General features: G+C 51.8%; 7 protein-coding genes across 7 annotated transcripts; 4 read left to right on the forward strand and 3 right to left on the reverse strand.

Moving 5' to 3' along the window:
* Window positions 1-185: 185 nt before the first annotated feature.
* MAA_08232 (RNA-binding domain-containing protein) lies at window positions 186-1,491 on the reverse strand (the record flags this gene model as incomplete). The annotated part of the gene is made up of 7 exons (XM_007826230.2): window positions 186-238; window positions 300-379; window positions 440-687; window positions 749-848; window positions 916-972; window positions 1,159-1,281; window positions 1,409-1,491. 7 exons carry the CDS (start codon window positions 1,489-1,491, stop codon window positions 186-188), a joined length of 744 nt encoding a protein of 247 aa, XP_007824421.2.
* Window positions 1,492-2,801: 1,310 nt separating this feature from the next.
* Window positions 2,802-4,768, forward strand: MAA_08231 (MBOAT family protein; the record flags this gene model as incomplete). Its single annotated transcript, XM_007826229.2, has 5 exons — window positions 2,802-3,492; window positions 3,554-3,675; window positions 3,732-4,383; window positions 4,446-4,564; window positions 4,640-4,768. 5 exons carry the CDS (start codon window positions 2,802-2,804, stop codon window positions 4,766-4,768), a joined length of 1,713 nt encoding a protein of 570 aa, XP_007824420.2.
* A 639-nt stretch (window positions 4,769-5,407) lies between these two features.
* On the reverse strand, window positions 5,408-7,741 carry MAA_08230 (fimbrin; the record flags this gene model as incomplete). Its single annotated transcript, XM_007826228.2, has 5 exons — window positions 5,408-5,436; window positions 5,492-6,564; window positions 6,623-7,326; window positions 7,427-7,634; window positions 7,719-7,741. The coding sequence occupies 5 exons, from the start codon at window positions 7,739-7,741 to the stop codon at window positions 5,408-5,410; spliced, it is 2,037 nt and encodes a 678-aa protein (XP_007824419.2).
* A 783-nt stretch (window positions 7,742-8,524) lies between these two features.
* Window positions 8,525-9,778, reverse strand: MAA_08229 (uncharacterized protein; the record flags this gene model as incomplete). The annotated part of the gene is made up of 1 exon (XM_007826227.1): window positions 8,525-9,778. One exon carries the CDS (start codon window positions 9,776-9,778, stop codon window positions 8,525-8,527), a length of 1,254 nt encoding a protein of 417 aa, XP_007824418.1.
* Window positions 9,779-10,235: 457 nt separating this feature from the next.
* Window positions 10,236-11,057, forward strand: MAA_08228 (zinc finger domain-containing protein; the record flags this gene model as incomplete). The annotated part of the gene is made up of 2 exons (XM_007826226.1): window positions 10,236-10,366; window positions 10,427-11,057. 2 exons carry the CDS (start codon window positions 10,236-10,238, stop codon window positions 11,055-11,057), a joined length of 762 nt encoding a protein of 253 aa, XP_007824417.1.
* A 1,233-nt stretch (window positions 11,058-12,290) lies between these two features.
* Window positions 12,291-13,511, forward strand: MAA_08227 (Protein kinase-like protein; the record flags this gene model as incomplete). The annotated part of the gene is made up of 1 exon (XM_007826225.1): window positions 12,291-13,511. The coding sequence occupies one exon, from the start codon at window positions 12,291-12,293 to the stop codon at window positions 13,509-13,511; it is 1,221 nt and encodes a 406-aa protein (XP_007824416.1).
* A 1,289-nt stretch (window positions 13,512-14,800) lies between these two features.
* On the forward strand, window positions 14,801-16,098 carry MAA_08226 (Peptidase aspartic, active site protein; the record flags this gene model as incomplete). The annotated part of the gene is made up of 2 exons (XM_007826224.1): window positions 14,801-15,506; window positions 15,575-16,098. The coding sequence occupies 2 exons, from the start codon at window positions 14,801-14,803 to the stop codon at window positions 16,096-16,098; spliced, it is 1,230 nt and encodes a 409-aa protein (XP_007824415.1).
* Window positions 16,099-16,186: the final 88 nt, after the last annotated feature.

Genomic DNA, 16,186 nt, shown 5'->3' on the forward strand with positions numbered 1-16,186 from the left:
TATTTCCGTCTCGATCGACCGATTGGGAACTAGAACAATACAGAACCATGAGTGGGGAAAACGGGGGAATGGATAACAATCGTGTCGCGGTGCGCAGACATCAGGGAATAAGGATGCCATCAAAATACCCGACAAAATAACTCCGATCATGGCGCTGGATTGATTTGTTACCAAGCTGTTTCTGTCTACTCAGCCACATCAAGATCATCGTCGCGAGCAGGAGGAGGGCTATCGTCGCCTACGTCGTGTCAGCGTCTTGTCCATTGTCGTGAGGGCAACTCGCCATCGTTTGCGCTCACCTTTTCTGTCATCGCCGTTGGTTCCGTTTTCTCGGCGGTCGCGATCATCACGGTCGTCCTTAGCATCACGATCGCGGTCGCTGCAGGGCAAGAATTAGCCACTCGAGCTTCATGTTTGAATAGACGTACTTGGGACTTACCGAGTATCGGGGCTGCGAGAGCGGTCGCGATCTCGACGGCTGTCGCGGTCGTAGTCGCGGTCACGGTCACGGCGGTCATCCTTGCGCGGAGAGTAGTCTCGTGTACTCCGTCGAGGCGACGGGGACCGGCCACGACGGGGAGATCGGCCGCCACCACTGCCGCTGCCGCTGCCGCTACCACCACCGCGACGGTCACGGTCACGACCGGACTCGAATCGCCATGATGCTGAAGGAGGAGTTCTGGCCCACTGCGCCGTGTTAGAAAAATGTCCTGTATTTGTTCGCAGGCAATCACGACGGAAAACGCACCTCAATTTTCAGGATATCGTCACGACCGATACGCTTGTTATGCATCTCATAGTAAGCATCATCGGCGTCTCGTCGATCCTCATACTCGACGAAGGCGAAGCTGGCGCAAAACGTAAGTATATGTGCCGTGGTAGAAAACAAAAATACGAGTACCGTGTCAAACTTACAGTCGGCTAGATGAAGACCTCGGAGCTGGAATATCGCAACGGACTAGACGTCCATAGCTAAAGTAACATCTTGTCAGTATTTCATCAGTAGAATAACGTACGCTTAGACACTCTGGTTGATAAATTCGATATCGAGCTTGGCCACCGAGGGCTGATATCAGAAAACGTATCACTTGCACGCGCCGAGGTGCAGGCTAAATATCGACCCGAACGAAGAGCGCTTCTCGAGGCGAGCTAGCATACCGACGACCGACGTGAAAGAGGTGGGAGAGAGCATGGGGAGGGACAAATTGGGGCGGGTAGGCGGTTGCGACGAAGACGAAGGCACGACGAGACGACGGGGGCTGATCTGGAGCGACACCGAGCCTAGGCAAGAGGACAGGATGCCGGGAGGATCTATCTCTCGTCGGCGAGACAGGACGGGGTGGTGGACGGAGAGGCGAGGTACGGAGGACGGCAACGAAGGCGAAGAGCGTGAGCGTGGTTGACATACCGTTCGAACTCGTAGGCGAGATCGCGAGCGCGGGTGCCGTGGCTGAAGCCGGTAACGTACAGGGTGTTGCCGCCGCGAGACATGATTGCTGTGGGTGCTGCGGTTGAGGCAGTTGGAGAAGCGGGCTATAGATCTAGAGCTAGGATTGCAGGACTGACGGAACAGTTCTGGACAATGCGCCAATTGGAGAAGAAGAAGTTGATGATGATGCAACCGCTGATGAGGCTGGCAGAGTGTATGGTTCAGCCGTGGTTGGCGGAGTGGTGAAGCAAAGTATCAGTGTCGACAAGATTGGCTGTAAAGTTTTGCCTGCTGACGTAATCATCGAGGCGAAAAGTGGAGCCGTGTCGCCTGACTGGTTGCCGAGTCTTGCAGCGGAAGCCCGTCAAGTTGATGTCATCGGGTGTGCATTGAATGGCCAACATTGAAGCACGTTAGAGAATGTAAAAAAAAAAAAAAAGGCGTTGGAAAGTGTGAATTTCGGCATGCAATGTATCATTTAAAATTTCCATCTGTAAAATTCTGTTATTAAAAATGTAGAAATCATTTACGGGCAGTGATTTGCTGCCCGTTTGTGAATAAACGCTCGCGGCCAAACCGGACATGATCCACAGAAGCGTCAAGTACTCTCCAAGTTGGGAGTACCGGCGATGTCGAAACTTGCAACATTGAATCATGACTTACACAGGCTGGACGCAGGGAAGACGGACAATGCAACAGTCCGACGGACACGAATAATCCACAGCGCGAGCGTGGATTGTTTTCGCGGGGATTATGAATAATCGGGGATATATGTTAGGTTCGGGATCGTGCGGAGCTTGAAGTTAGCACTCTACCAGTTATTTTGGTTCTGTCAACCTGCCAAGTTCACGGGTTGCTCGGATCCCAAGCTCCAGCTCGGACACCGCAGAATACCACAACCTCCGACTGCCGACTGTACATGTTTAAACGAGGCACTAGACCATGAGACCCTACATCATCGCAGTTTTTCCAGTCCTTCCGAGTGAAATATAAAAAAGCTGCTGCCACGAAGACCACAACACTGCTGGTACCATTGCGGCGTCATATTTAACGACATAACTTCAGAACAAGAGTGCCTACCACAACTTAGCCTTTGAAACATCCCGCAGCTTCCGCATCGTACTTCCTCAAACCACGGCAACGTCATACAAGACACAAGCCAAGACCAGCTGCCGACATTGGAATACTAATCGGCAGGCACGACCTGCAGGTGGGCTCAAGTTGCCTGGCATTACCATCACGCCCACTTTTGATAAATCATACACGCTGGGCCCCTTTCTGGCCTCCAATGCGCTAGGTTGCGCTGACGCAAAGTCGAACTTTGCACAGTCGCCTTTCTCTGTCATTCCCCCCCCAAACGACGAGGATCATCATGAGGATTGGCGCTATGCACAGTACCGTGACGCAGACTCCAGATGAGCGGGCCCTCAGCGCCCCGCCCACGCGGCATGTGGATGCTGTCAACGGCGGCCCCCCGGATCACCATCCTCGCCAGACACAGCCAAGGTCTCTCGGCGAAGCTCTCCGTGAGGCTGGCGTCTCGCTGGAAAGCTCCGGACCCGCTTCCGAAACACCCAGCGAAGAAGATTACGATGAAAATGTACGCCCAGCATATGCCATCGGGGGCCAGGATCAACAACATCAGCAACAGCAACCGCAACTGTTGCAGAGGAGAAAGAACGAGAGGCGTATAGGCAGAAAGGGGCTCGTCTCTGCACAAATTGACTCAACCATAGTTCGCGATGATGCAGGCGGAGTAAGAATATATCCTGCAAACGATCAGGCCCTCCAAGAGCTTCTTCGACGAACTTCGGAAACGGCTAAACATCCAGACAAGGCAGCTAAGCAGAAGCGCAAGTTCCGTGACCATTTTTTTACTCACCAGTTTTCGGCCTTTGATCCCCATAATTCGGCCGCCGCAAATAGTCCTTTTCATGGCTTCTATACTCTCTTTTGGCTGGCTGTGGCCCTATTTGTCCTAAAGATTTCCGTGAATAACTGGAGAGCGCATGGCACTCCATTGGGGTCAAACGAGATTATGAAGACCATGTTTCATCGGGATGGTAGGGCAAGCCGGCAAATCGTTTTTAAGAAATTATTGTTTTTGCTAACCAGGCTTGGTAGTAATTGTGCTCCTGCTTTCGGATGGAATCATGTGTGGACTCACCGGTGTAAGCTGGCTCATTCAGAAGTTGGTATACCACCGCGTGGTCGATTGGGATCGAAGTGGGTGGATTATACAAAACGTATGGCCTCAAACGTACAAAGTCCGAGGCTACATTCAACTAACTCAGAGCGGCAGATCTGGCAGACCCTCTTCATCACCGGCATTATCGCCTGGACCCATGTCCGTGACTGGCCGTGGACTCATACCGTCTTTTTCGTGCTACATGGCATTGTCATGCTCATGAAGCAGCACTCCTATGCCTTTTACAACGGCCATCTCTCAACAGTCTATTTGGAACGCCTGTTTCTCCTGTCCAAACTGAAGCAACTCGACCTTGTCCATCCATCCGAGGAACCATCATCTGCTGTGCCACAGGTGTCTAGCCTATCAACCGACCACCTCAGAGTCCCTCCAACTGCCATGGAACGCCGCCATTCCCTGTCGCAAATTCCTAAAACGGAAGAGACAGACATTGATAGGATTGCAAAGGCGATTGCCTCGCGTGAGCCTCTGAACGACGAACAAATCGCAGTATTTGAACGCATCATCAAGTGGGAAGTGGATGCATTGGCAGACGAACTCAGAGGAACGGCCAGCGATCCAAACAAAGCGTATCCGAATAACCTGACATTCCTGGGTCATTACGAATGGATACCCCTGCCAACGCTGGTCTACGAACTGGAATACCCGCGCTCTCAAGAAATTAGTTGGAAATATGTTGCCGAAAAGCTGATCGCCATGGTTGGCGTGCTTTTTGTCATGAACCAGGTGGCACAGTACTCCATATGTACAGCGTCCCCCCCTTTTCAAGCTTTCAAGCCGCCCTCAACAAGTCTAACTCCTGTACAGACCCCGTGGTAATGAAGACGGTGCAGATGAAGGAGAATGGACTGCCGCTGGCCGCTCGATTTCGAGAATTTCCGCTGCTTTTGCTTGATCTCATCTTCCCATTCATGATGGAGTATCTGGTACGTCCGACTTCCATGTAGTGACCTGTTGCATATTCACCCGTACTCTTCGTGTTCGCAACTAAAACCCGACAGCTTGTCTGGTATCTCATCTGGGAAACCATCCTCAACGTTCTTGCCGAACTCACGTATTTTGCTGACCGCAGTTTCTACGACGCCTGGTGGAATAGCGGTATGTTTGCATCTGTTCCTCTATCAGCATAAACACCCCGTCTCGACCCACAGCTAACGGGTGCAGTATCCTGGGACCAATTCGCACGCGACTGGAATCGTCCCGTACACGTCTTCCTCCTCCGCCACGTCTACCACTCGTCGATATCATCCATGAAAGTCAACAAACATACTGCCACTCTGATAACCTTTTTCTTGTCCGCATGCATCCATGAGCTCGTCATGTGGTGTTTGTTCAATAAATTGAGGGGGTACTTGCTTGTTTTGCAAATGTGTCAGCTACCTGTATGTATTGGTTTGTCGTCTTGTTTCAATTTTGATTACACAGCTAACACGAGCTACAGTTGGTCCGACTCAGTCGTACAAAATGGCTAAAAGGACAGAAAAAGCTAGGAAATCTAATTTTTTGGCTGGGTATATTCACGGGCCCAAGTCTACTGTGCAGCTTGTATCTAATCTTGTAAAATTTGATTTGGAGCATTCATTGGGCATGGACAACAAATGGAAGGCGCTTTTTTTTTCCCGGGGGGGAAAGGTCTTGGGCAATGGAAAGTACAGAACATATAGGAAATTGAACTAGTGCATAATATATGTATTTTTACTGAAACTGCGCTTTTTCTCTCAAACACATCCCACGCTCATCGTAGCCCGGTAAATCACACTCACAACTTTTCATGTGTCGCCATCAAAGAAGCTAGATGCTATTAGCCAAAATCCAAGCGTCTCAGGTTTCACGTGAGGAAATTCTCGACTTACCAACAAAAGAAGTCACCAATTTATAGCGAACTTGGCAAATATCCTCCGGAACCAACCAAATAGTCGCTCCCATCTTTCTGGCAATGCTGATGCTCAACTTGGCATTCATGTAGGCCCTCTCATCATTGTCGCCAGCCGTAACAAGTTCATCATCGACGTAGCTGCTCTCCATGCCCTTCAGCACATTCAAAAGGAATACACCGGATGAGATGGACCGGTCCTTGAAGCTGCGTATGGAAGATGCGTGGCCGCCCTTGTGAGCCATCTTGTTGGCCCAGTCGACCATGATCTCGTCCGTCATTTCCTTTTTCCCAAGCTTCTGAGCGAGCGAGGCTAGCGTTACGTTGATGTCCTTGCGCATAAGCTGCCATACGAATCCCAAGGTAAGGGTTCTATCGCCTCTTGTAATATTGGAGCCTTCGGTGTTTCGGAGGATCATGCCATGCTTTTTACCAATATCAATCACTTGATTTGTATTCTGGAGAGCCTGGAAAAGCTCCATGTCAAGAATTCTCTCCAGATGTTCGCTTTCGGACTCCTCATCGTCTGGGTTGACAATCTGTGGACTGTTGTTTTTGGTGGGGTCGTTGTCGAGGGATCTGGGTTTGCGCACACCACGCCAAAACACGCTGCCTTTGATAATCTTGTCGAAGGCTTGAAGCAGGACATACCCGTTGCCAATATCATTGAAGAAGGAGACCACAGGCGGCCGCACATCAAGACTGTTGAGCCAGAGAGTGAAGACGCGGGCTTCGCGGTCGCCCTCGGCGTCGAAATCTTCCACTTTGACCTTTACCTTCTCTTCGTCTGTGATGGGTTCGAGAGCAGGGTGGTTGTTGAAGAGGTTAGCGACGAAGGCGAGGTTGAGCTTGGAGTTACCGCCAACAAGAGATTTTGGTGTCAAGAATTTGCGGCAGCCGAGTTTGTCAGCTTCCTGAAGGACTTGTTCAGCGCGTTGGAGATTGTCTCTTGTGTCGAGGGGCGCGCGCGTACAGCCGTACTCGCGGCCGATCTGGCTGAGGAGGACGGTATAATTTTCGCCATCTTTGATGTCATCTGAGAAGTTGTTCACACTACGGAGATAGGAGTTAGAGGATTCCCAGTTGAGGTACATGGTGGGTATGGACAAACCTTCTGGGCCAGTTAGCGGCCTTGAGGTGGTAATTAAACCATCGCAAGAGGATCTGCTCAGGGGGCAGACGGAGGAACTTCTCAAGCTCCTCGCCTTTTCTCAGGAGGCGGTACAGTTCGGGGTGGAGTTTGATGTCGATTTTACTCAAAAGACCGCGTCGAATGATCTGCCAGATGAGACCGAGGATGAGATGCTCACGGACCTCAATGATGTCTCCAGCACCAATATTGACGACGGAACAGCCAATACCCTTGGCGGATTCAATGACAAGGTTGTTGTTCTCGGTCATTTGAAACGCATTGAGAGTCTTGGTCTTGCGGCCAGCTATGTTGAGGATTCGTTCGTCGATGGTGTCAGGCACACTATCGTTGATCAGCTTGGCCAGGACCAAGCCATCCTTGCACTCGTCGAACATTTGGAAGGTATCGGTGGGGAAGGGAAGCCGGCTGCCAATGTCAGCATCACCATCCAGCACCGCGTTGATGTGGCGAGTGAATTCGGTTCTTTCATCCTCGTCGATAGTGTGGGTGACGTTTGCGCTAGACCCTTGAACCTGAATCTTGCCGCCGACGCTGCTCTTGGATACATGACCTTGTCCGCGCCCGCCAGTGCGTTGAGCTACAACGCCACTGGGGCTAACTGGCTGAGGGCCAGTGGATAGTCGCTTCTGAGCCGGCGAGGAGTCGCGAAGTTTGGTAATGAGCTGGAGCTTGCGATTAGCAAATATTGGGAGTGGCGGGATGGAACCAGAGCACGGGAATTTGAGTGACGGTTGGGTGTAGGGATGGTAGGACAAGACGCACCCCGAGGTAATCTTCAAGCTCTACACGCCGCGAAGAGTCCAGCTCAACTTCCCTGAGAGCCTGTCGCACCACATCATATGGCTGATTCTCGCTCTGTTGAGTGGCCTTGATGGCGGTAGCTTCGTCCAAGTAGCCCTTGTCGTCGATATCGAGACGCTGGAAGTTGCCAGAGAGCGAGGTAATTTCATCTGCCAACTGGGGGAATTTTCTGGATTCAGCAATGACGGCGGTTAGCAAAGCGCATCAACATACAATGGCGTAGAGAAACAGCAGGGTTGGTAAAAAAACGCACTTTCGCAATTGGAGGACATTCATGGTGGGGGTTAAGCTGAGGGGTTGCGATGGCCAACCCACGGAATACGCGGAGGGAGAAAGAAGCCTGTAGTCTGTGACAAGCTGAGTGAAGATGTGAGGAATGCAACGGCTTGGGTTTTGGGGGCAGGCCTGTTGTTCTTTTGAGAAAGGGAGGAGGAGGGGAGAGAACGGAGAGGATGACGAGGCAGGGGAAGATGGCGTGGTGACGATGACGACGGAAGGCTTCAAATGGCTGAAAGACACAAAGGCATGCTCATCAGTTATGCGCGGGAGCTGCGCAAGTGTGTCAAGTGGGCAAAGCGGGGCATGATGTAAACCTGAGTACTCCCGGCACAGCATGGCCCCACTTGCAGGTCTTTCGTGCCTGAGCTGGTCGCTTTACAGCCCGCGGTTCGCCCTTTCGGCCCTGTCAGGCGGCAGGTATGGCCTGGCCTTGGCAGGCGACGGGGCTCGGAGGTCCCAGATGTCAGAGGCTATGCAATGAGTGGCAGAGCCAGAGACTGGCCCAGGCAGAAGCAAACATTGTGACGCACCTCATTGCATCAGCGTAACATGACGAGGTTACACGTTGCTTGCACCCTGTTGACGCCAAGGGTCAACCGATATTTTAGTCAGCATCATTATGCCTACCCGCAACTATAAGATTAATAGCTCTGTTCCCACCAGACAGTTGCGACATCCAAGCCAAGTGTTTGATGGACTAGGCGCACACGATATTTGGGCTTTTACTAGCAATATCAGTCACTGCCTTCTTTCTACAGACTCAAGTCATCATGATTCATCTTAGGCCAGTGGCCTGCCCCAAAATCTATCATACTCCGAGTAATGCGAGGGCATCAGCAACAGTCTATCATTCCAACCACTGCATATCCAATAGCTGAGCTCTTCATCATCCGATCCGCTTCCCCGCAACGACTTTTGAAAGCGTCCAGTGACTGGAGTATCCAAATCACACACAAGCTCGTGTCCTCGCAAAGCGTACTCATCGTGAAAGAGCATAAGCCATACTCCGCCCGGAATAGTCACATTGAATTCATCTCTAGGCCCAAGACCGCGCAGCATGTCTTCGATGGGGCCCAAGACGTTGCGCTGAAAATATGGAAGACGGTCCTGTTCGGGATGTTCGTCTCCGGATGGTACCACCCAGAATTGTATGCAGACGTGTAGTTTTTGAACGTTTGGGCACGCTTCCGAGATGCCTCGACACAACTTACGCAGTATCCTGTCCTCATCGTGCTCCGCGGCCGATGGATTCCACAGCTCTTGGGCCAGGGGATGTTGGTCGAGGAAACGTTCGTGATCGCCCCAGAGAAGCTCAAGGCTGGTAATTTGCCGCAGGAAGCGAGGGTATATCAACTCGGGCAGGTGAAGCAGTAGGTCCAAGCTGGAAATGTGAAATGTGCTAGTCGAGAAGAGAGCCTCGAGGCCCTCGGCGCAAGCACTGCGACATGACAGGAGCCAACCCATGATGCCAATGAAGCACGAGTCGCTCCCAGTACCTTGTTGCGTTCCTGTATTGCACCAGCAGACGGTGCCTTTGATACATTCGTCGTCATGTAGCCCAATCGTGCTACCAAGGTTCCACCAGTTTTTCTCGCGCTCTGCGGCCGTCCACTCTGCGCGTCGGTGGCATACGCAGCCGAACCATTGCCAACGCCTCGGCTGACTCGTGTCCGGGACTAATTTGATTCCGAGGCCACAGTGTCGAGCGTCGTCTGGCGAGCTGCTGGTTGAAGCTGTGAGACTCGGCCGTCTTACCAGCGGGTGGTCAAAGGCCAGGTCAATGTGGATGGTGCGGTAGCCGAACGCTTCAGCGAGAATGATGCGACGGATTTCCAGAGGCAGACAATGAAACAAGCCGTATTTTGTTCCTGAGACGGTCAGCTTTTCAAAAATGCCATCCTCCGCTGTGAGGACTGGAAGTGGAAGATGTGGAATGGGCCGCGGTTGTATAGCTGGACGCGGCTGTTGACGGCGACGAGGTTTAGCCTTCTTGCGGAACACCCTGCGGAGTAATTTGCGGAAATAGCCAGACATGGAAGATGCACATTACGGATGGCGCGGCAGCAGAGGCATGACAAGAGTACGGAGTAAATGAAAATACTAAATACCAGGCTGGTACGACCATGTATATGCGTGCACGGTGTGTCGCCCGCGCTTGATGTTAAAAATTGGGGGTTGAATTGTTGTCGCTGGACCCTTAATGTCGAATCCACTTTTATCGACGTCACTTGAGCAACTTGTCGGAATCTTGGATGCAAAAAAAAAATTAAAAAATTTAGTTGAACCTCGACACGACTCCGTCGCGTCCAAAAACGGACAAATTCTATCCAAAGCTAGCCATATCGATTAGGACGCGAACTATTAAGCAGATCACCCCGCCGGTTGGATTTTTGGATTGTTCTAAAAATACCTCGACACCACTTACTGTTCAGTCCAACGTTTCAGAGACCCTTGAAACACAGCTCTCAGCACTTCAGTGCTCCTTTCAACAATGTCAGCCTGCAAAGTTTGCAACGAGCCGCTCGTTCTCCGGCTGGACGACGACGCGGACAATGACGACACTGAAACCGCAGAGACTGTCCCCGATGATTTGGAGCTCGGCTGCGGATGCCACTTCCACTGGTAAGCCCGCGCACCATCCCGAGTGCTTTCGTTTCCCAACACGACTGACCATCGGGGCAGGGAATGCCTCATGGAGGAAGCGTCCACGGTAGCTACATCTCTGAAATGCCCCAGCTGTGACACATATCTGCCGAGAAACCAGGCCGGCGCCTCTTCGACGACTCAGTTCCGCGAGGCTTCCGCCGCCGCTATCCTGGCCCAGTACAGCAATGAGGGCGGCGTACAAAAGGACCTTGACATCATGGCTTCAATTACCGAAGAAGCGTATATTCAGGCTCACCCCGAGGCGCGCCCTGCGAGGGCATTCCACGTCATGTGCGCCGAGGGGGACATTGCTGGCGTCATCGACTTATTGAGAGACGCGAGTGACCAGGGCGCGGATGCTGGAAGTATTATTCGCTACCAGGACCCCTTGGCAGGAATGAAGAGCGGGCTTCATTTGGCTATTGAGAATAGGCAGGACGAGATTGTGTGGACGTTGTTGTGGCTGTCGTCTAGGATTTCTACGGATGCTTTCCCTCCTCTGGTCCGACAGATGGCCGAGGGTGTCGGATTGGGACGCATCAATGTGGATGCCGATGGGGATGTTCGCTGCCTGAGGGATTCCCAGGGCCGGGTGGCGGAGACTATTGCCCAGCAGAATCCAGAGGTGTGGTCGGCGTTGCTTGATGCAGGTGTTTTGAGTCCTTGAGTGACGGCCATACAGCGTATATGAGAAATGCTACGAATGACGGAACCAAGACTACAGTAACGAAGAGAGTGAATGGAAAGACACGTGGGCCGGGGAGTTGACAGGCTGGCAGGTGGCCGAGGGAGCAGAGGTGGCCGACACCCAGCTATCTGGTTCTTATTGACGACAGATGAAGAGAACGGGCAACGATGAAAACGGATATACAACGTGGCGTCGGGAATGGGCGTAAGGCACAGGCAAAAATGGCGTTTGGAGGCTGACGCGGAAGATGCAAGCCAGAGTGTGGGCACCTTGTTTAATCTCTGAAACAGTATAGAGGCAAGATGAGTGATTAGTCAAGGTCAAAAAGCATATTTAAGACCTGTTATGAATGCTTCAAGGGGGGGGAGCATAGTACCAAGACGTCCCGAAAGCGTTGTGATGAGCTAATTTGTACCTAGGTAGATATTAGCAAAAGATTCACTGTACTTTCTTGTAAGTTCATTTCGGCTGTGAAATCAATAGGATTGTTAGTCTGAAACAGTTTGTTTAGAGCTAAGGCGGGTGGCATAATTGATGGCTCAGAAGGAGAGGTTTGGCTCTTGGGTGGGTTTAATAGGTCAATGACTGCAGAACTGGCACCATCCCCTTTGTTGTTCGAAAGCTTATAGATGCTAGGACAGAGGTCGTAGCACGTGAAGCATGTGAATGGGTTTATATGTTTAACAAGAGAATCAGCGAGAAGATAGTTGACAAGTTCAAACCTAGCCTAGACGACAGAGATTGAGAGCTAATATTCTTGTACTAAGATCAAGCTGTATACAACGGTAGAGGTATTTTCTGTGTCTGATGAAAAAGCAGTTAAACGCAGATGTAGTTTTTCTAATACTAACAGCTGCCCCCCGTCTTGATCACACCCGTTCGAGCTTCCCTATTCGGTCATATTGACAAATGAAATTGGGCTGCATGTACGCTGTGACTCACACGGCAACCAGCGAAAATGGATCAGACTGATATCATAAAGACTCATACTCGAATCCGGAAATAAGACACGGAGAAAAGAAAAGGTTGCTTGTTTCTATCAAATATTTAAGTGTACTTTTATAGTCGGGCAACTTGATATAATAACCATGCTGAAGGGTGGCCATTTATCTGAGTCGATCTCTCCCCACCATTACCATGACAATTTGCCTGCTTCTTCTTATAGTCCCATTTCTCTCAAATACGGCCCATTGAACTGGCACTGCTTCCATGATGGACAAGCCCAATTACGCAAGATATCTAGAATCCGTCTACCAAAATACTCGCTGGGAAGCAGCACGCACCCCCCACGGTTCCATCAACGCTACACTGCGCGCCAGAAAAACATCAGGCGAAGCTGGACCACAATCCGTCATACTGAAGCATGCGAGCCCATTCTTCGAAGATGACGGCAATCTGCAGCCTTTTTCCTTACACCGTCAAAAGGTGGAACGGGTCATGATGACTCTCTGGAACGAGGGCGGCCTGCTCGCCGAGCACGCCGCCAGCCCAGAATCGTGGCGTGTACCGAAATGCATACGCCACGACGAGGGGACAGAAGCAGACTTGCTAATCACAGACAAGCGCGACGAGGCATCTATTCTCCTGCTAGAAGATCTTGGCCAAGTAGTCAATCTCCGGGAGCGCATTGAACTCTGGGCAGAGGACGGCCCGTCGCCAGACACAAAGAACAAGGTGGCACGCATTGGAAACATACTGGGAGATTCGCTTGCCGTCATGCACAGCCGACAAACTTTGCTGGCGATTGAATCCCACCCCAAAGCGGCAGAGGTGCTCTCCGAATCGTCGACCGACGACGTCGTGTGGTATCTCGCCATGGAGGTTTTCCCGACGTATTTGGGAAACAACCCCAAGGCAGACGTATATTACCGGCGACTGGTTAGGGACATCAAAAACCCGCCGTGTACATACCCCCCGTGTCTCGTACACGGCGACTTTAACTTTGGGAACATTATGCTGCCGCTGCGCGAAGACGACAACCTCCGGCCGGTTGTTATCGACTGGGAGTTTGCCACGCGAGACGGCAGGGGCGTCAATGGGGATGTATCCGAGTTTCTGTCCATTCTGCACTGTCGCCTGGTGAGCGCGCGCCGGCGGCCAAGGCAATCGACGCTGGCCGAGTTGGTGAGAGGGCTGTGCAGGAGCTTTTGCGAGGGGTACCGTCAGAGGGCGGGGCTGAAGTGCACGATGGAAGCGGAGGATGTGAATTCGCAGCTTTACCGGTCGGCCTTGCTGCTGAGTGGGCGCGACATGATCAACTACGCGCAGGATGCCTGTGCAGAGGACGAGGCGTTTGATGAGATGATGGGGGTTGGGCTGTGGTATTTGGAGCGGGCGGGGGAGGACATGGAGGAGTTTTTGGAGGGATCGAATTCTGAGGAGCTTGGCCGGGAGGACGAGGGGCTGGTTCGATCGCTGTTTATGTTTGGCTAGATGTTGGTTGCTGGGGGCTGGTGGTGATGAAGTTGAGCTTCAATGTTGGGCACTTGCATCTGCATTTGGTAATGTTAACTAGTAAGTACAGGGTATCTTGTGTACGGATCAGTGGAGCGTGCTGAGTTCTAACCACCACAGAGCATTTAAAAAAAAAAAAAAGACAGATTGACAATGTAACGTAATGTAATGTACTACACGTATTTCTCATTACCTTCCGGTAAAGGCTCGTCCGTGACCTTGAGGTTGCGTTATGTTGCGGTGTGAATGACGACTATGGCCGACTGTTCAATTTGGGCAAGTACACCGGCTCTGTCTCGCTAGTCTTAGTCTGATCGAGCCGAGTATCCGACTACCTGCTAGTTTCGGCAGAGGGTCCAGGCCTCGCCCACTGCCATTGGCCGATCACTTGGTTAGTTTGAACTTGGGACCAGCCTTATGTGCGCAATTACAAACCTCAACGCGCCAAGGAACGCGGGTCACGATCCTTTGGCTTCCGTTCTAATCGAGTGAAGAAGGGAGCCAGCACAAAGTGAAAATGGCACAATGACGGGCGCCCGCTATTGGCCCTTCTGCCGGCATATAGTTGCGCAAGGCCTCAACTCTCCGCAGAGTGACCAGACATTGAACCACAAAATGGGGCCCTCGTATCCGACAAGTGCCCTACTCGACCTTTCACGACTCCATATAGACTTGTGCCGAGTTGGCACGAGTACGCTGGATGGGCTCACTGATGAATGTGATTTCTCCAAAGGCAAGCACTGGCGTATCTACCGTATATGGACAGTTGCTTGGCGATATTCACTTGTCTTGTCATTCCGCAACGGATCCAACAGGGTTCTCGGTGAAGCACTGCCATCGTGGTGTCGTGCTTTGACCGATGTGTTGTTATATTGACCCAGTTGCACAAGCGCAAGCGTCCGGCCGCGAATGCGCGTATACAGGCTTGGAATCGGCCAAGTTCCGCATGTACGACCTATCTCACGCTCACCTTCCTGATCGATTAGGTACTTAAATAGTTACGATAACACAAGGCATACAGGTGACGAGAGAACTGGATAACATCAATACGCCATACTTACCTGCTCAATAGAGCTAGCTACCACAGTCGACGTTGCATATCGTGTGAAAAGAAGCAATGCTGTACTCGCCAACATGGAGTCGAACCTCGCCTGCGATTTTCCTATAAATTCGCCCGCTACCCATCGGACAAAGTCTGAGAAGAAGCTGTATAACAAATACCAGACATCAAATACATCTCATCTCTTGACTAGAGCTTGTGTTACACCATGAAGACCGCACTACAGACTTCTGCACTCCTTGCAGCTATAAACACTGCACTTGCTGCGCCAGCCTCTGTCGGAGAGACATTCAGCGTCAAGGCGAAATACAACCAGGATTTCAAGCCGGATGCGACAGTAGAGTTGGTTCGCACGGCGCTGCGCTACGGAAAGCTGGCATCCGGAGACGTTGCCCGGATCCTTGAGCGCCGCCAGGACACCAACGGGACCGTTGTTGCTTCCCCCCCGTACAAGTTTGATAGAGAGTACCTTGCAGAGATTGAAATTGGCACGCCGCCTCAAAAGTTGCTCTTGGACTTTGACACGGGTTCCAGCGATTTGTGGGTGTTCAGCACCGAGACCCCGTCTGCCCAGTCCACGGGCCATACGTTGTGGAATGTCACGGCCAGCTCTACAGCCAAGAAGCTGGACACGTACACATGGAGCATTGCCTATGGAGACAAGAGCACCTCCAGTGGCGACGTGTACACCGATATAGTGCGAATAGGCGGTGCTGAAATCCAGAACCAGGTGGTAGAGTCTGCCCTCCAAGTCTCGCAGCAGTTCACGCAGGACACGCCCAGCTCTGGTCTACTGGGACTTGCGTACGACAAGGGCAACACGGTGTCGCCAACGAAGCAAAAGACGTGGTTTTCCAACATCTTGCCTCGGCTGAAGGAGCCGCTGTTCACCGTGCGACTCAGACACCAGGCTGGTATGTTTGCTTCCCCCGTCCTCCCCCCCCTGATTTGTGCTTTTTTTTTTTTTTGACACAATTTGCAGATGGGTCATACAACTTTGGATACATTGACAAGGCACAATACACTGGCGATATTACTTACACGCCTGCTTTTACGGATGATTTGGGCCACCGTCTGTTCAAAGCCAGCGGGTACCAAGTCGGCAGTGGCAGCTTCGAGAAGCTCAGCATCACGGGGACCGCGGACACTGGCTCCACGGCGGTCTATCTTCCGAATAGAGTGTCTGATGCGTACTGGTCTGGGGTGAAAGGCGTCACGACCCAGGGCGGCTTCCTCGACTCGAAGGCCTACAATTTCCCCTGCGATGCCAAGCTGCCCGACTTTACGTTTGGCATCGAGGACGCCAAGTTTACTATCCCGGGCGAGTTTATCAACTACGCGCCCACTTCGGAAGACCCGACTATCTGCCAGGGCGGAATTCTGGGCATCGGTACCATCCCTGAGTGGCTGGGTGAGATTAGCATCTTCGGCGATGTTGCTCTCAAGGCTTCGTTTGTCGTCTATGATGATGGCAAGAACCGCCTTGGCTGGGCTAAGGGGGCTTGAAGAAAACTACCTAGGTATACATTATTGGGGTTGTTGGGGACGGGGTTGTGAATTCAAGACGATTATAGCTGTTGTACTTTGTGCGGGT

The sequence above is a fragment of the Metarhizium robertsii genome (genome assembly GCF_000187425.2).
Source record: "Metarhizium robertsii ARSEF 23 chromosome Unknown MAA_Scf_4, whole genome shotgun sequence".
Lineage (NCBI taxonomy): Eukaryota > Fungi > Ascomycota > Sordariomycetes > Hypocreales > Clavicipitaceae > Metarhizium > Metarhizium robertsii.